The sequence below is a fragment of the Carlito syrichta genome, unplaced genomic scaffold, assembly GCF_000164805.1.
Source record: "Carlito syrichta isolate Samal-C Ts95f unplaced genomic scaffold, Tarsius_syrichta-2.0.1 Scaffold305686, whole genome shotgun sequence".
NCBI lineage: Eukaryota > Metazoa > Chordata > Mammalia > Primates > Tarsiidae > Carlito > Carlito syrichta.
Window position 1 is genome coordinate 312,422 of NW_007249782.1, and position 19,811 is coordinate 332,232.

General features: G+C 41.7%; 2 protein-coding genes across 3 annotated transcripts in view; one reads left to right on the forward strand and one right to left on the reverse strand.

The window, feature by feature from the left end:
* Window positions 1-311, forward strand: part of ATOH7 (atonal bHLH transcription factor 7) — a 9,907-nt gene extending 9,596 nt beyond the window's left edge. The window contains exon 2 of the mRNA XM_008062311.2: window positions 1-311. Within this exon, the coding sequence (XP_008060502.2) occupies window positions 1-311 (311 nt within the window).
* An 18,450-nt stretch (window positions 312-18,761) lies between these two features.
* The window catches only part of MYPN (myopalladin), a 95,202-nt gene continuing 94,152 nt past the window's right edge, over window positions 18,762-19,811 (reverse strand). For both annotated transcript variants that reach the window (XM_008062299.1, XM_008062300.1), the window contains one exon: window positions 18,762-19,332. In XM_008062299.1, the coding sequence (XP_008060490.1) occupies window positions 19,163-19,332 (170 nt within the window). In that variant the 3' untranslated portion in view covers window positions 18,762-19,162. The remainder of the gene's footprint in view (window positions 19,333-19,811) is intronic.

Here is a 19,811-nt window from a genome sequence, read left to right on the forward strand (position 1 = left end):
GCCGCCGCATGCAGGGGCTCAACACCGCCTTCGACCGCTTGCGCCGGGTGGTGCCCCAGTGGGGCCAGGATAAAAAGCTGTCCAAGTACGAGACCCTGCAGATGGCGCTGAGCTACATCATGGCGCTGACCCGCATCCTGGCCGAGGCCGAGCGCTTCGGCTCGGAGCGGGACTGGGTCAGTCTCCACTGCGAGCACTTCGGCCGCGACCCCTACCTCCCGTTCGCGGGCGCGAAGCTGCCGGGCGAGAGCGAGCCCTACGGCCAGAGACTCTTCGGCTTCCAGCCCGAGCCCTTCCCGATGGCCAGTTAGGGCGCGCGGACCCCCGCCCTCCCCCGGGGGAGGTGCCCGGCGGTCGGGCTCCCGAGCCGCAGCCCTGTCCCACGCAGCCGCCGCGGCTGTCGGTGGCCCTGGGCTTCCAAGGACGCGTCTTCGGATAAAAGCAGTCGACTCGCGGGGTACCCTTGTGTGCATCATCAGACCTATGGACGCAATCATTCTGTTACTGCCTCCCCGCCCCGTATTTTGTAGCTCTCATCAATGCATCTTGTAAATGCTCTGACTGCTGTGAAAATAATGCCCCCCGCCCCCCTTCAGGGATACTTTGAGGGAAAAGAATCTTAAGAAAAATAGAATTAGGCTATTCTGCTGTCCCAGTCCTCAGAGCTATACTCACTTTCCTAAACTTTGCAAGTTTGTCCCTTTCGGGTGAAGTGAAACAGTATCCATTACTTGTGTCTGCTCACAACAGAGCTACCTTCCTGTTGTGTAAATGCGTTTATGCTTAGTGCGTTGTGTGTGCATGCATGAAGTAGAATCAGACTTTTTTTGTTGTCGTTCGGTAGAGTACAGGGGCATGAGTGCTGTGTTTTTTTGTTTTGTTTTTTTTACTGTGTATACATTATTAAAATATAGATTTTGTAAAATATAAATAAAACGTGAGTTTGTCTTTTATGCCAAGTACCCTGCTAGTTTCCTGATGGCACTAACAGGCCTGTTTGGGAGTGGTGATATAGGGTGCTTTCCTGAGTAAAGACGTGGGTGTTTAAAACGAATCCCAATGATTGGCAAATGTGTTGTTTTGTAATATTACCTCAAAAAGCTGATGAGAGTACGAGTGACTGATATGAAAGTTTTCTCTGTCACTTGGAAATAGATACAATTTTGTGTGATTTTTTAAAAGGATTAAATGGAGATATTTGACTTTTAAGTAACTAAATATACAGTACCTCAATATTTTCCTTAAGCAAATTACTACTTATTCCTTACAAGCACCTACATATATGTATTTATTCTATATAGGAATTTTCACATATATATATACACGCATATAATTTTAGAAATATCTGAAATAGATATTAGAATATATTTCTAAAATATACTTCTGAAATTACAGAGAAATTTAAAAAGTGTTGCTCTTGAAAGTGATTTCCTTTCAATCAGTATGAACTGAACAAGCAGAGCTTCACTACCACCAAGGTTAATCAAAATAGGAGCAAAATAGTACAAGTGGCATTGGTTTGAATTCCTTTCATTAATTTGCTTAACCATTGTATGAATAAACCAAGCCCTTAATGTATAAAGGGACTTAGTGGTCAACAGCACTGCATGTATTTGGGACAGTGTGTTACCCATAATTAGGAAAAGCAGTACCCTAAGCTATCTATGCATTTGCAATTTGTCTCAAGTCAACAAAAGCAACAATGGCATCCCCCAAACCCTTTTGTTATGGATTACAAAGCCCTAACCACAGACACAGTCTCCTATTTGCAATTTGTCTAGCGTCTTCCTTAACATTTTTATCTTCTTAGTTATCCCTATCAAAATCTACCCGGTTTGTAATGAGGGAAAGTTTCTTCCCAGCCCATACATTCACGTACACTTTCACAAAAATCATAAGTGTGTCTTCAGCAGTCCCTGGGAGACTGAAGCTTCATTTCCCTTTCTATCTGATAACTGTTAGTGAGAAATGAAGGGAGGCTCGGACTTTGCCTCTTACTGCGAATTTGATCGTTAAACGTTTAGCCTCTCGACTCCAACAACTTTTAGATGATGCTATGTAGTCTAGCAGACAAACAACACAACTCTAGAAGTAATGATGCTGGGACCCCTTTCTGGTCACATTCTACTCTGTGGTATGCACTTGTGTCAATGGCAAGATTCAAAATATTTGCCTTACTGTTTGGACACAATAGTCTATTTACTTAGACCTTCTAAAAAGCTTCATTAATAACCTCAATAAGTTTTAGAGTTGGAGAATGAACAAAATCAGTGCTAAAGAAAATATTGCATTCATCAGAGAAGGTCTCAAATATATACATGTTAAGATCATTAGTCATTTTTCAGGTAGAGTGTCACATCCCCCTCTCTGGACTGCAAACACCTTATGAAAGAGATCCATACTTTTCGTTACATTTCTATGGCTTCTAGTACAGGACCTTGCAAAGAAAAAACAATAAATACCGGGGTGTCAAAAAAAATGGATACACATTTTAAGAGACATAGTTATCTATGTATTACTAAATCATTGAAAAAGAATCAAAAGAATGATTTTGTGACATGTAAAAATTAGTTGAATTTCAAATTTCAGCATCTATAAATAAAGTTTTATTGACACACCCACACCATTATGTCTTTAGCTGTTGCTTCTGTGTTTTGGAGATTTCTGGAAGCAACTTAGATTTTACCACATTCCTAAACTTCCTACCCCACTCAACGTGCTTTTTTTTTTTTTTTTCTGGAAGACATTGGAGGGAAAAGTAAATGGGTCTCAGTGACCAAACCCAATCTTTGATAAAACTCCTTAAATTGTATGTTTGGAAATATCATAGTTTATGAAATGGGAGCTCAGATGAAGTATAACATCTTTTTGAAGTCCAGATTCATATATATATTAGAGTTTAGATTACCAAGCAACCTAAAATTTGCTACAGTATTTTATATTGTTCATCTTTGAAAACTCATTGTCTTTCTAGTTTGACAAGGATTTATTCCAATTCAAAAACATTTTTGTAACTAATCTCCCTTGTCTCAACACATATTACCAAGTACCTCCTCATACCCTGGCTTACATAACACCATCCTTGACCTTGGCTAGGCAGTCAAGAAGAACACACGGGTACTAATCAATGAACAGTCTTAAACTGAGTAGAGCTGAATCCTCCAATAGTGTACTACCTGTGGTATGTTCCATAAGTGCTTTTAAGTGGGGACATTAAACAATAAAGACCTCCCTGGCCGGGCTTCAGTTTGACTAGCTATCATATGTGGGCTCTGCCTAGGTACAAACTAGGGATTGAGGTCCCAAACCCTAAGGTCAGAGTCTTGAAGAACCACATACAAGTGAACAGGGCTATCGATATGGGAAAGGCCACCTAAGTCAGTGGTTCTCAACCCTGACTGCTCATTAGAATCACACCTAGGGGGTCTTAAAAAAATACCCATACCTGGGCCTTCACCCCAAGAATTAATTCAACTGCTCTGGGATGGGACCTCAGCATAGATATTATTAAGATTCTTCCCAGGTGACTTGGTGGGGCTACCAAGGTTGAGAACCATTTGATTAAGCAAAATGACACCATTAACCTCATTATCAAAAACTGGTTATATTAACTTACTATTCTTCATATTTGCAGATTTTTAAGAAAGACTGAACTATCTGTCGAAACATCCAATAGCCAGTTTCTTAGCTATGAATTGAACCTTATACTAATGAAGATCTAAAATTTCTGCTAGATATGGGCCAGATGGGTATATTAAGGTTGTTGTTGACAGAGCTGCAGAAATCAACTAAAGCTCCATTCACTTACATGTTGTCATGTTGCAGTAAAAGCAAAGTGCTATTTTTAGACTGAATTTGGCTAGCGTCTGCTTTCTGCCTAGGCATCACTGAAGATATCTTTTCTATACAAATAAGTGAAAGAAACTTCAAGGGACATGCAAGACCATACACATGTGACCTGTCATCTCATCCCCATTTCCCACTCCAACCATAGATATACTAGTGGGTACAACCTTTGACAAGTATTTTATTTAATTAGCTTAGGACTTTTGGATTGCTATTTCAGACTGGTAGTGTATCTCCAAAATACTTGAGCTGAGGGACAACCACAGTCTCACAGTGTTGCCTAACAATGGGGATACATTCTGAGGTGATTTTGTCATCGTGCAAATAGCATAGAATAAACTTCCAGAAACCTAGATGGTAGAGCCCTCTACACCTAGACTTTGTGGTATACCCTATTGTTCCTAGGATACAAACCTACACAGCAAGTGACTGTCCTGAATTCTTTAGGTAATCGTAACACAATGGGGAATATTTGTTTACTTAAACATAGAAAAGGTACAGTATTTCCAGCTACTTGAAAGTCTGAGGCGCCATGGCTGGGCACAGTGGCTCAAATCTGTAAACCCAGCACTTTGGGAGGCCGAGGCGAGGGGATTGCCTGAGCCCGTGGGTTCGAGACCAGCCTGGGCAACATGGTGAGACCTCGTCTCTGCAATAAAATAAAAAAAATTAGCTGGGCATGGTAGCACGCATCTGTAGTTCTGGCTTCTTGGAAAGCTGAGGCGGAAGGATTGCTGGAACCCAGCAGGTCGACGCTGGGGTGGCCATGCCCGTGCCACTGCACTCCAGTCTGGGCAACAGAGTGAGACTACAACTCAAAAGATAAAAATAAAAAAATAAAAGGTAAAGTCATAATAAAATATAAGAGATAAAAAAAATTGTATGTCTGTATAGAGGACTTACCATGAATGGAGCTTGCAGAACTGGCAGTTATGGAGTGAGTCAGTGGGTGAGTGGTGAGTAAATGTGAAGGCCTAGGACTCTACTGTAGACTTTAGAAACACTGTACACTTAGGCTACACTACATTTATTACAAAATGTATTTTCTTCGATAATAGATTAACCTTATCTTATTGGTAATTTTTTTTTCTCTATAAACTATTGTTAGGTTAAAAATATCCCAGCGGGGGCCTCCAAAATGTTAGGTTAGGCCTGACAGGGGTGTGTGGGCGATCCAGTGCCACGTGAAAGATGCAAAGTATTGCACAGAAGTTAGATGGAAATATAGTTTATTTAGAAAGTAAATTAGAAAGAGAGAGAAGAGGCGATTTACCTCCCCAAGGCATAGCTAGGAAACATGTTGGCCATAGCTCAAAGAGCCATGTGGACACACCAGAGTTTAACAAAGCAATGGCTGGGCGTGGTGGCTCAAGCCTGTAATCCCAGGACTCTGGGAGGCTGAGGTGAGAGGATTGTCTGAACCCACGAGTTTGAGAACAGCCTGGACAACTTGGTGAGACCTCATCTCTACAATAAATCAAAACAATTAGCTGGGCCAGTTAGCACAAGCCTGTAGTTCCGGCTACTTGGAAGGGTGAGGCAGAAGGGTCACCTAAGCTTAGCAGGTCGAGACTGGGTGACTGTGAGCATGCCACTGCATTCCGGCTTGGGTGACAGAGTGACATTCCAACTCAAAAAACAAACAAACAAACCAAAATGTAATAGTAAATGGCTGCTTTCCTTCCACGGGGGCAGGTCATTAAGGTGATTGGGTGGTGGTCTGCTCTACGTCATCACGAAGCACAGGTACTGATGTCAGGTGATGGATGGCAGGCAGCTGGGCTGGTTAGTCACATGTTTTCTGTTTGTAGCTGGAACTACAGGCCTGCGCCACCATGCCCGGCTGATTTTTTTGATTTATTGTAGAGATGAGGTCTCGCCAAGTTGCCCAGGCTGGTCTCGAACCCTTGGGTTCAGGCAATATTCTCACCTCCACCTCCCAAAGTGCTGGGATTACAGATGTGAGCCACCATGCCCAGCCAAGACCACCTTTTAGTTTAGGAATTTGTGAATTGGAAACTTCTGGCAGTTCTCTTACAAAAGACAATGTGGTCAGGAAAAGACCACCCCTCTTCTCTCACCCCATCAGGAGCCCAGAATTGTCAGTCTCCGGTTACCTAAGCCCCACCCTCTTTAGCAGACGAATAATTGTGAAGATATATCAGGTCTACTATAAAGAGCAAAGGGGTGATTTCTTTTGCGCGTGTCAGCTCTGGCATGTCACCCTGTCTTTTTCTCTCTACTTTCTCTAATACACTTTGTTTGAAAACTTTGCTTGCTGCTCTAAAACTCATTTTAGAATTGAGTCAAAGAATCCACGGGTTTTGTGCCCCTCCCCCTACCCCCCTCAGCTCCCGCATCACGTATGCCTGGCATATATGAGTTTTGTTTACACTAGCATCACCATACACATGTGAGCAATGTATTGCACTATGATGTTACATTGCCTACAAAGTCGCTAGGTGATGGGAGTTTTTCAGCTCCATTATAATCTTTTTTTTTTGAGACAGGGTTTCACTCAGGCGTGATCATACCTCATTGTAGCCTTGAGTTTCTGGGCTTAAGTGATCCTCCCTCTTCAGCCTCCTGAGTAGCTGAGACTACAGGTATATGCCATCAGGCACCGCTCATTTATTTATTTACTTTCTGTAGAGACGGGATCTTGCTGTGTGGCCAAGCTGATGTTGCCTGAGCTGGTCTCGAATGCCTGGTCTTAAGCGATCCTCCCACCTCAGCCTCCCAAAGTGCTGGGATTGCAGACGAGCTACCATGCCCTGTCAGCTCCATTATGATCTGATAGGACCACTGTCATATAAGTGGTTGACCAAAACGTTGTTTTGCAGCACATTACTGTTCTGGAAAGCAAGAACTTACCCATCTCACAAACTAAGTATATTGTTTATATTTGAAACTATTCTGTATATTATAATGCTTTAACATCTTAAAGACCTTTCTGGCTAGGGGAGAGACAGCCCCTCTCAAGGCTAACTAATTCTTAGCAATAGCAACTCTTGTTCCAGGGGGAGCTTGCAAACGATCCAAACCAGAGCCATACCTTTTCTGTATGGCCTGTATACCTCAGGAGGTGATGCCTTAATTATCCCAGAGCCAGGCACCAGGCAGCTGAAATCATTTTAACTAGCCATTCCTGCCCCATCTTGCCTTTCTCACAGAAATGCCAAGGAAATGCTGTAGCTTGGGCTCTCCCCTCGCTCCAACCTCTTCTGCCTTCTGACCAAAGCTGGTGCTTTCCCCTGTTCCCCTGCATGGGGCTGCCTTCTGTTTCTAGAATTTGTGAGCACAACAAACTGTTTTTCTTGAGCCTCTCCTGTGCCTCCTCTTGTGGCCACACCTAACTTACCATCACATGGCAGAATGAATTAGTATTTTGGGGACAAAAGTAAGTTTGGGACAAAAACCACACACACACAACACAAAGCAAAACAAACTCAACAATTAATTGAGAATAAATAATATTTTATTTAATGAATAAAGAAACAGCCCATCTTATCCTCTAAATTGCCTTTAAAAACATCCAGGGTAAATTAAATACTGATTCTGAATTCTTATTTTCTTCTTCTAATTGACAAGTTTCCAAACAAAACACAACCTCAACAAATCTTTAGGAAAGCACAACCAGAAAGCCGCAAGTGGGTCACGAAGATGACACTGTCTACCAGAATACAGTATGATTTCTGAGGAAAGTTATGATTTATGATCACAGACATTTTGGCTTAAATGATCATTGACTTTCAGCTCCACAGAGCATCTTAACATGCATGATGCAGAGAGACAGGAATAAACACCGATAGCCATTAGTTGCTTTCTAGTAATAGAGGCGAAATATACAGTCTGTAATCCACGCCTTTCAAAATGGCGACTATAATGGCTTCTGCATGAATATTTCAATAACCAAAAAAATACTTTAGAAAATAAGTCGATTCAAGCTTCCTGAGATGGAAGCATAGCATGTTTGTGAACTTTCTGGGGCCTGGTGTGTTTTCAAGTGGAAAGAACTCATGTAAGAAGAGAAAGGAAAAGTGTTGAGGCATCATCTGATTCTGATGGACTTAAGTTAGCTATGGGGCTGCTCCAGGTCTCCTGACTCCGGTGTGTGGGTGAGGGTGTGCATATGTGCATCATTTGTCCGTCTTTATATGAATCAACAGTGTTCGGTTCAGACTTGATGGAGCTGGGAATGCAAAGAGAGAGACCAAAGGATATGCTCATTTTTGAGGGTCCATATCTACCACTTAAAGTTGATTCATTTCATTGTAAGGCCACTGACGGGCTGACATAGGGCGTTTCTACATTAGGGTATGGAACAGTCCTGTGGAGTGTCCTGACCTGCTCAAGCCAGAAAGGAATACAGGAACTCCCTTGCAATTTCTCTGCACTGCAGAGTCATCTTTTCCACTAGCTTCAATCATAGACACAGAAAGCAGATTCTCCCAGGCTATTCTGCCTACGCAGAAGTAAACGTCCCTGGAATCTGTCTACAGGAAGCACATATGTCTTGTATTCATTTGATTTTTCTCCAGATATTTTCCCTTTATGTATATATTTTACTGCATACCATCCTGGAAGAAGAAATTCTACCATTATATATTCAGTCCATCCTAAAAATAGTTATTTTTTTAATGCAGAAAACAGTTCTAATTTCCAGGTTTAAAGATTACTTTTTGATGATGATGGAACCAATTTTTTCGGACTTCTGGCCTCAAGCAATCCTCCCATATCAGACCCTCAAAGGGCTGGGATTACAGGCATGAGCCACTGTGCCCGGCCTGAACCAATTTTTTAATTAACAAATATATTGGACACCTAAAAATAATTTGTAGAAATTATTCTAATTCACATTGTATGAATTAATACATGAGTTATAACCTGGTTGAAAGACCTCTAGAGCAATAGAAAGATAACTAAATTTTGGTCTTCATTCTGTTTCTTCTTTTTTTTTTTTTTTTTGAGTTGGAGTCTCACTCTGTTGCCCAGGCTGGAGTGCAGTGGCACTCTCACCACCACTGCAGCCTCGACCTGCTGGACTCCGGCGATCCTTACGCCTCAGCCTTCCAAGTAGCTGGAACTACAGGTACGCGTGCTACCACACCCAGCTAATTTTTTGATTTACTGTAGCAATGAGGTCTCACCAAGTTGCCCAGGCTGGTCTCAAACCCTTGGGCTCTGGTAATCCTCTTGCCTCTGCCTCCCAAAATGTTGGGATTACTGACTTGAGCCACTGTACCCAGTCTCTTATGTGTTTCTTAACTGAAAACAGAGACATATTTTAAAAATTGGGATTTAAAGACTGGTTGTTGAATATATTTGTACATAAAAAAATTGGAGTGGCTCACACCTGTAAACCCAGCATTTTGGGAGGCCAGGGTGGGGAGGATCGCTTGAACCCAGGAGTTTGAGACCAGCCTAGGCAACATAGCGAGACCTCGTCTCTACAAATAAATAAATAAAAATTGGCTCAATCATCATCAAAAAGTGATCTTTAAATCTGGAAACCAGAAGTGCTCTCTATATTTAAAAAAAAAGGTACTTTTATTTCAGCCTAAAAATATTTTTTAATCAAATAATGTTGAAATACTTTAATTTTTATTCTTAGGAAAGCATTTTCTGTGCATTTACATGTTAAAATCTTCTATCAAATTTGTGTTGATATCCCTCTGCAGCATTTTCTTTCTGCTTACTGTCAGCATTCATGGCACAATTCTCTGAGGATTGAAAAGTATGCTCTTTCTCTACTTCTTGCAGTTTCAAGGCTATTGCTGTTTGGAGTTTGAAGTGGCTATTATTTACATATTATCCAAAGGCAGCTTGTTTATGGTTCTATACTACCAAGTATGTTAGCTGATGTAATTAGATAGAAATAAGAGGCCAACATATTTTTAGCAAATATGCAATTTTTTTTTGCACTGCACAGATTTTTAAAAACATGATATTAGCAACTTTTTTTTAGTATACTGATGACCACTGCATTGTCAAAGTTTAGAAGATGCTTGGCATTCTTGAAGCAGTGCTTCAGTAATTAACTTTCTGAAATATCGATTCACTTAAAACAAGAAAAGGCAATTAGTGGTTAAAAGGACTTCAAACTCTATCGAAATCTAAGTGACTGTTCATTTGACTGGTAAGGCACACTGATTTTCAACTCAACCATAGTGGGAATACTTTCAGTGCAGGTCACCTAAGGGCCCTAAAAAGAACCTTGAATAAAGACCATTATAAGTAAATTTGCCTACTTTTATTATTTTCTTGGCAGCTTTGAGCTTACAATCAACTGATAAATATCCCACATGCAAATCAACTCAAGATCCCACCTTGGAAGGTACTTTGGGGGTGTGAGGGGGAGAAGCAGGAAAGGAAGAGATTGTGATCGACAAGAACAATTTGGGGTATCTGTGTCAGTTTCCTCTCTCTCCCCTCACAGCCTGGTTTTTTTTTCAAGTTTGCCAGCAATTCCATTCTCTGTGAAGTTAAAAGACGTGCAGGCATTTGGAATTTGTTCATCTGAACTGCTTTCTTCTGAACACCAAGCCAAGATGCATGGAGCTGGACTTGGGTCAATTGTGGAGCATGAAGCACCCTGGTGGACCTTGGGGAAGGGGTGAGAAGAGACGATTTATAGCAGTGGAGGTGACAGAATATGGGACACTGGGGAGAAAAACACAGAATGAGGGCTGGAGGCAAAAAAGACCATAGACACGCTTTAGGTTTGACACATCATGGACACCACAAAGGAGGAGGAAGTAGCCTTTCTTCTCTTCTCATTGGCTGCTTTGTCTGGCTCCCTATTATTGGGATCATAACCCAATCTAGTATGATAGATACAGGAATACTTCAGAGATATTGGAGGTTCACTTCCAGATCACTGCAATAAGGCTAATACTGCAATAACTTGCAGTCACACAACTTTTTTGATTTCCTGGTGCATGTAAAAATTATGTGTTCCCAATACTGTAGTCTATTAAGTGTGCAACAGCATTATGTCTAAGAAACAATGTACATTCCTTAATTAAGGATTACTTTATTGTTTAAAAATGCCAACAAATATCTGAACCTTTAGTGAATAGTAATCTTTTTGCTGGTGGGGGTCTTGCCTTGATGTTGATGGCTACTGACTGGTCAGGGAGGTGGTTGCTGTGGATTGTGATGGCTGTGGCAATTTTAAAAAATAAGACAACAGTGAAGTTTGCTGCCACTGATTGACTCTTCCTTTCACAAAAGATTTTTCTGTAGCATGCTGTTTTGTTCATTTTTTGAGTTAAGGGTCTCACTGTGTTGCCTAGGCTAGAGTGCATTGGCATGATCATAGTTCACTGCAACCTCAAAATCCTGGGTTCAAGCAGTCCTCCCACCTCAGCCTCCCAAGTAGCTGGGACTATAGGTGTGCATCACCACTTATTTTGTGTAGAGTTGGGGTCTTGCTATGTTGCTAAGGCTAATCTTGAACTCCTGGACTTGGGTATTCTTCCTGCCTCAGCCTCCCAAAGGGCTGGGATTAGAGGCATGAGTCACTGTGCCTGGTACAACCATCATGCCCGGCCTTGTAGCAAGCTGTTTGATAACAAATTATGAATGGTAGAACTTCTTTCAAAATTGGAGTCAAACCCTGCTACTGCTTTATCAATGAAGTTAATTTAGAATAGTCTAAATTCTTTGTTGTCATTTAAACAACGGTTGTAGCATCTTCGTTAGCAGTAGATTCCATGTCAAAAAACCACTTTCTTTTTTTTCTTTTCTTTATTTGTTTATTTGTTTATTTTTTTATTTTATTTTTATTTTTATTTTTTTTGAGTTGGAGTCTCACTCGGTCGCCCAGACTGGAGTGCAGTGGCTGCTCCCGGCCACTGCAGCCTCGCTTGCTGGGCTCCGGTGATCCTTCCGCCTCAGCCTTCTGAGTAGCCGGAATTACAGGCATGCGCTACCACGCCCAGCTGATTTTTTGATTTATTGTAGAGATGAGGTCTCACTGCCCAGGCGGGTCTCGAACCCGCGGGCTCAGGCAATCCACTCACCTCAGCCTCCCAAAGGCGCGGGATTACAGACTGAGCCACCGAGCCCAGCTAAAACCACTGTCTTTGCTGAGCCATAAGAGGCAACTCCTCATCCCTTCAGGTTTTATCATGAGATTACAGTAATTCAGTCACATCTTCAGGCTTCTCTTCTAATTCTAGTTTTCTTGCTGTTTCCATCACATCTGCAGTTACTTCCTCCACAGAAGTCTTTTTTAAAAATTATGTATTTACTTGTTTGTTTATTAGAGACAGGGTCTCACTTTGTCACTCAGGCTGATGTACAGTAATGTGATCATAGCTCACTGCAGCCTCGAACTCTTGGGCTCAAGCTATCCTCCCACCTCAGCCTCTTGAGTAGCTAGGGCTATCGGCACAATTGGCAATTTTTTTTTAAGTAGAAATTTATTAGAGGATAGAAAAGCTCCTGGCAGCAGGAGGGGGCCTGACAAGGTTGTCAATTGGCTAATTTTTAAATTTTTTGTAGAGATAGGGGCATGCTGTGTTGTCCTGGCTGGTCTTGAACTCTTGGTTTCAAGCAATTATTCTGCCTCAGCCTCCCAAAGTGCTGGGATTACAGGCATGAGCCACTGCACCTGGCCTTCACTGAAGTCTTCTTGAACTCCTCAAAGTCATCTGCAAGGGTTGAAATCAACTTCTTCCTAACTCCTGTGAATGTTGATATTTTGACCTCCTCCCATGAATTATAAATGTTCTTAATGGCATCTGGAATGGTGAATTATTTTCAGAAGGTTTTCAATTTACTTTGCTTAGATCCATCAGAGAAATCATTATCTCTGGCAGCTACAGTCTTAAGAAATACATTTCTTAAATAGTGAAACTTGAAAGTTGAAATTACTCTTTAATCCATGGGCTGCAGGATGGATGTCATGTTAGCAGGCATGAACAACATTAATCTCCTAGTATATCAGAGCTCTTGGGTGACCAGGTGCATTGTCAATATTTTGAAAGGAATCTTTTTTTTTCCTGATCAGTAGGTCTCAACAGTGGACTCAAAATATTTGGCACACCATGCTGTAAACAGATATGCTGTTATCCAGGCTTTGTTGTCACATATATAGAGCAAAGGCAGAGCAAATTTAGCACATTTCTTAAGGCCATAGGATTTTCAGAATGGTAAATAAGCACTGGCTTCAACTTAGTTACCAGCTGCATTAGCCACTAATGAGAGTCAGCCTGTCCTTTGAAGCTTTGAAGTCAGTCGTTGGTTCCTCCTCTCTAGCTATAAAAGCCCTAGATGTCATCTGTCTTCAGGAAAGCTGTTTCAACTATGCTGAAAATCTGTTGTTTAGTGTAGCCACAGTCATCAATGATCTTAGCTGGACCTCCTGGATAACTTGCTGCAGCTTCTCCATTAGCATATGCTGCTCCATCTTGCATTTTTACATAATGAAGATGGCTTCTTTCCTTAAACCTCATAAACCTATCTCTGCTAGCTTCAAACTTTTCTTCTGTGGCTTCCTCACCTGTCTCAGTCTTCATAGAATTGAAGAGAATTAGGACCTTGCTCTGGATTAGGCTTTGGCTTTAAAGGAATGTCGTGGTTGGTCTGATCTTCTGTTCAGATGAGTACAACTTTCTCCATATCAGCAATAAGGTTGTTTTATTTTCTGATCATTCACATGTTCATTGGAGGAATGTTTTTAATTTCCTTTAAGAACTCTTCCTTTCCAGTCACAGCTTGGATAATTGTTGGATACAAGAGGCCTCACTTCTGGCTCATCTCAGCTTTTGCCACGCCTTCCTCACTACATCGAATCCTTTCTAGTTTTTGATTTAAAGTGAGAGATGTATGATTCTTCCTTTCACTTGAATTCTGAGAGGCCATTGTAGGGTTATTAACAGCCTAATTTCAATATTGTTGTGTCTTGGGGAATAGGGAGGCCTGAGGAGAGGGAGAGAGATGGTGGAAAGGCTGGTTGGTGGAGCAGTCAGAACACACACAATGTTTACCGTTTAAGTTCGCCATCTTCTAGGGATGTGGTTTGTGTTGCCCCAAAACAATGATAATAGAAACATCAAAGGTCACAGGTCACCATAACCTGTATCACACTAATGAAACGTGTGAAATATTGCAAGAATTACCAAAATGTGACACAGAAATATGAAGTGAGCCCTTGCTGGTAGGAACAATGGAGCCAATAGACTTGCTCAATATGGGGTTGCCAAAAACCTTCAGTTTGTAAAAATGCAAGATCTTGAAGCACAATAAAATGAGGTGCAATAAAATGAGGTATTTCTGTACTGTAATTAAGTCCTGACTGAGGCTTTTCTGGATTCACTTGAGAATTTAGCATTGAGTGATACATGTGTAAGGAAATATGTATTCTGATGTTAAACAACCAATCTACAAATGAGCATTTGGAAGGCAATCCATGCATCATTTGAGAATTGTCTAAATGAACCTGTTCCTACAAAAATCAGCTTTTTCCACGGTATGGGTCATTCAGGGCGCTAGGGCTACTTTATCCTCCACGATATGTGTCATTCAGCTACCTATTGCTTGTCTCTTGACCATTTAATTTCTCATTGGATACCTACAAAAGTTAAGTGATGAATAAAAAGAGAAGGATCATTTAAACCAGTCTTATTATTTGGAAACCAGTCTTATTATTTGGAAATTCTTATTAAACCCTTAATGTCTCAAAAAGGCAGCTTTTATTTAACTAAAATTAAAAAAAAAATGTGTAAGTAGAGATGAGGTCTCGCTATGTTCTCCAGGCTGGTCTCAGACTCTTGGACTCAAGCAATTCTCCCACCATGGCCTCACAAAGTGTTGGGATTACAGGCGTGAGCCACCACGCCTGTCCTCAAAAAGGCAGCTTGGTTTTAATTGTACATTTTCTTTCTCCACTTTCCCTCTGATTCCCAATGCCATGCCAATCAAGTTATGAAAAGCTCTTCAGTGGCTTGGAGAGAAGGATTCTTGTGGAATCTGCACAGCTTTTTGAAATAAAGGGCCAGATGAATTATATCAACTTTCCTTTTATCCCCTGGTCAATTTTTGCAGTTTGAGTTTCCTCTTGGGGCATCACGAATGCTGCATGTCTAACAGAGTAGCATAAAGTAGTAGGGTCTAACAAAGTCAATGTGTGTGCCTACTTCTATTTTCCAGGCACTCACGCCCGTGCAGCCAGTGGGGAGAACATACTTCATGGATTCCAACACTACAGCTTTATGCCATTTGCATCCCTTTGGACCTATCTGGGTTAAGTTCTATGATTAAATCACAGTGATAAATGATTCTCAACTTTGGCTGTTCATTGGAATCACCTGGGAAGCTTTAAAAACGGCTGATTCCTGAGTCACAACCCCAGCGCTTTTGGCAAAATTGATTGGAAGTGTGGCCTGGGTGTTGAGATTTTTTAAAAGTGCCTCAGGAGACTCAAATGTTCAGCCCCTGTTAACCAGTTTGGACTCGATTTACTTTATACAGAAACGTACTGACATATGTAGAATTTTAAATTCCATTTAGAGCAATAAATATTTATTGAGTGCCTACTCTGTATAAGGCACAAAGACAAAACTCCTGACACAGTCCATACCAACAAGTAGCTAAAACCTAGTGCCAGGGGAGGGGCCAGCCTGGAGACCATGTTTTATACAAAACACTACAAAGCAGTATTCTCTTCTTCCAGATTCAAGGCATTTGGTATAAGGTTTTAAAGAAGGTAAAATTCTATTTGATTGGGGTGTGGGAGATCAGAAATTATTTCACGGAAGTAATGGCATTTGAGATGGACTTGAAGGAAGGGGTAAGATGTCCACAGGTAGAGTTTGGAAGAAAGCCTTCAAGGTGGAGGCAGAAGATAGACATGGGGCTGAGAAGCAGGGGTCTGTGTGAGGTTTGCTGCTGCACTGGGTGTGTCTTCTGAGCAGTGGTTGAAATCCTTTGGAGTCCGCATTAGGTAAGTCAGAACAACTGGTACCCGAGTTGACTCCAGGTAGCCATTGGGAGCTTGAACATTTGGGAATAATAGAACGAGCATGATCTTCTGCTGAGATCTGGCTTGGATTTGAGTGGGGAGAAACAGCAGGACTAGAGGCAGGAAGCCCAGTTAGGAGTCTTTTATGGTTGAAATTAGTAGTATTGAGGGAAATGAAGAAGGTAATGGAAGTCTGAATTGGGGCACTACAGGTGAATGGAACGAGAGGCCTGAGCACAGAGGAAGACTAGAGTCAGAATTAACTGGTAAGTCAGGAAGCAAAATCTAACTTGGATGTTTCTTATTTGAATTATGAGGAATGTGATGGTCCATTAATAGAAATCATTCAACTAGGTTGAGGAATGGTTTGTGAAAGGGAAGATGATGAATCTGATTTTGGACATGTTGGAAACAAACACATTCAGTGGAAAAATTTCTTATTCAACTATTCCTCATTGTAATTGAATTCTAATGGGATTCTTAAAGCAAGGCACTGATTCCTTTAACCTAGTGGTTCTCAACAAAGAGGGATGCTGTCTCCCAGGCAACATAGAGCCTTGTCTGAAGACATTTTGGGTTGTCACATTAGGGATAGGGCTGCTATTGGTATCTAGTGGGTAGAGGCCAGGGATGCTGTTAAGCATCTGACAATGGGCAAGATAGTCTTCCTCAGCAAAGATTGATCCAACCCCAAATGTCAATAGTGCTGAAGTCGAGAAACGCTGCTTTAACATACTACAGTAGCTCAAATTTCAGGAATTTTTAAGGCTCGTTATATTTTGGTGAGATAGTGCCACCTAGTGGCCAAGTAGAATATTTATTCTAGTTCTCCATTGAACACTCAAAGACAATAGGTAAAAATATTCAACAAGCCAAGACACACAGAGATGAAAAAATCCTTTCATGGTAGAACAGTCTAGGGTTTACAGAAGCATATGTGGTGGGAGGTCAGGAGTACAATCCAGATGCAATCCTGGAGTTAGAAAGTGTTCTTTGTTTATAAGAGATCTCATAATTGAGGTCAATATGGAAACAGAACATTTTACAGGATGTGCTCTATATGAAAGGCTTTCTAGTCCATTAAAGTTGCCTATATTTTACCACTATTACATATAGATAAAAAGAAACAAAATCTAATAATTCTACTAAGTGACTGAAATCTTCATTTCTTAAGGATGTAACCTGTGACATTTTGCTTTATTAAGAAATAAAGAAGGAAAATAGATTGTAAAGATTTTTAAAGTTATGTAAAAAAGGGCAAAGTGCATTAGAAACTTCTATTTGGCCAGGCATGGTGGCTCAGCCTGTAATTCCAGAATTCTAGCACTTTGGGAGGCCAAGGCGATAGGATTGCCTGAGCCTGGGGGTTCGAGACCAACCTGGGCAACTTGGGGAGACCTCATCTGTACAATAAATCACAAAAATTAGCTGGGCGTGGTTGCGTGCGCCTGTAGTTCCAGCTACTTGGAAGGCTAAGGCAGAAGGATCACCTAAGCCCAGCAGGTCGAGGCTGCAGTGGCCGTGAGCGTGCCACTGCACTCCAGCCTGGGAGACAAGAATGAGACTCCAACTCAAAAAAAAAAAAAGAAACTTCTATTTGCTAAAGAATAGATTTTTGCCTTAGGAAGCAGCATTCTACATACTTTATTACCTCCCATATTAGACTATAAGCTCCCTGAGGGCAGGGACTGTGTCTTATTAATATCTTTGTATCTGCCACAGTGTCTAGCATAGCATCTTATATAGAGTAGACACACAGATAATTTTTGAATGAATGAATTTATTTTTGTGCTGGAAATCCTTGCCTCGAAGTGAAGAAAGTTTCAAGCCTTTCTAAGCAATTGCTATCTGTTAATACAAGTACAATGCTAGCTGAGGGTGCCTGGCACAGAGAACACCAGAGGTTTGAGCACAGGGAGTTGACAACAGACACCTCCAATTCATTTCCCTGCTGGTCCTAGAGCAAACTGTGCTGTGATGATCACCCCATGGTAGTGTTTGGACTGCTGTGTGAATTGTGGATCCTTCTGCCAAATATAAGATTAGGCTATCTTATATTAGACATAATACTATAAGATTCATTCATCCAGCAACTATTTATTGAATGACTATTTTGTGCTAGGAAGTCTTCTAGGCACTATTGATATCGCAGTGAACATACGTCTAAAAATTCCTTAAGTTGAGAGGCAGGTGGTAAGTTGGTGGATTATAAAATAAAGATGCATATTTCTCTTTCTCCCCACTTTCCCTGTTAGCATAACATTTTCTGCATAGAAAATGCAATTTGACTAATGATCTGAAAGCATTCCACAGCTATTAAAGACCTCTCTTCCCACAACTGCTACTTTGCTGGGGCAAGTGAAAAAAAGACAGCACTCTCTTATCACTTCCCCTCTGCATCTCTAGTCTGCATCTCTTCCCTTCTCATTGCTGCTTACACTTTCGGACTTTTGGGGGGAGGGGTGGAGCACACAAGGTGTTATTCTACGGGCAAACGATGACTCTCGCACATTCTGCAAGTGGCAATTGAAGCTAGTCGTTCTAAAAGCAACCCCGCAGAAGATTTCTTTCTGATGGGTTTATTCACCACCCTTTATTTCTGGAGTCTAGGGACATGCAAAGTCAGAAAAGAAAAACCAGTCACCATCCAAAAGGAAATGGTGCAGACAGGCTGGCAGGGCACCATCTTGGGCACAGAATAAGTGCACTGTACAGTATCAAGTGTTCAGTGAATTTGTTTGTATCGCAAACACATTTTGGCACCTTCTCACGTGGCTCAGTGCACCCAGGATATGCAAAAAAAAAGTGTCTGTCCACATTTGTGAGTTGTATGGCCTGGCATCCTAATGCTAGGTGGAAGAGGGTTTAGTGAATCCACCAAGACTACTGTTATATGAGGAACAGATGAGAGGCAACGGTGACCTTCCCACCTTTTTCCTTTGCATTGCTTGGTGAGTTAATTGTATCCTGAGGTCACTACTGCCTAACTCCTCTCAGCCCAGGCATCGGCCCCTAATTGCTCCTAGTAGGACCTAAATATCTCTAATACAACAGGGGGCAGGAAAGCATGCTAGTTTTTTTCCCAGTGCAGTGGATGGCAGCTGTTATGACATCTTGGGTTCATCTTCTCAACTTTTGTTGGAATCTTTAGAAGGCACAGCCCTGCGTTTCTCCCTCAGCTGAGACTGCAAGAATCCCTAGCTGACTTATTCAAAGCACTCCTTGCCATCGGTCCAGCAGCGTGGGAACTTACTTAACTCCAGTTGCTTGGAAACCACCATGTCTGGCTCGTCCTCCTTCCCCCTCCACAGTCCGCCCTCTTACACAGCAGGCACCCAGACATTCTTAAAGTTCATCACTCTCCACCATACTCCGAGAAGAGCATGAATACACCATTGTGCTTTCCATGGAGGAAAAGGCAGAGAAAATGTCTAGTCCTTTACTGGTGAGAGATCCGTAGCGACTGCCACTGGGCCGGACAGACATGGGCTGGGGGATCTGCTGGTGCCATTGAGCTGGAAAATGGACCAAATAACATGTTACGATCAAAGAAATACAGTTCAGCAGGTACAATGCAGAGGTGCACTCTGTTCTCATTCCAACACTCCCTGAGGAGTCTTGGTAAAGCATTTCAATACATCTGGTTCTGAAATGCTTCATTTGTAAAAATGAGCAATAAAAACTTTTCTTGCCAGGAATAGGGAAACTGGGCTGGTGAGCCCTTAAACCCCTAATTCCAAAACCTGTCATGATAATCAAGAGTTTAGAATCCTATAAGTAAGACATTAGAATTCCTATAAGGAAGTGAGCCCAATTTGGTTGGCTCATACCTGTAATCCCAGCACTTTGGGAGGCCAAGGCAGGAGGATCGCTTGAGGCCAGGAGTTCCAGACCTGCTGGGCAACATATCAAGACCCTTGTCTCTACCCCCCAAAAAAGTTGCTGTATGTGGTGATGTGTGACTATAGCCCTAGCTAGCTATTTGGGAGGCTGA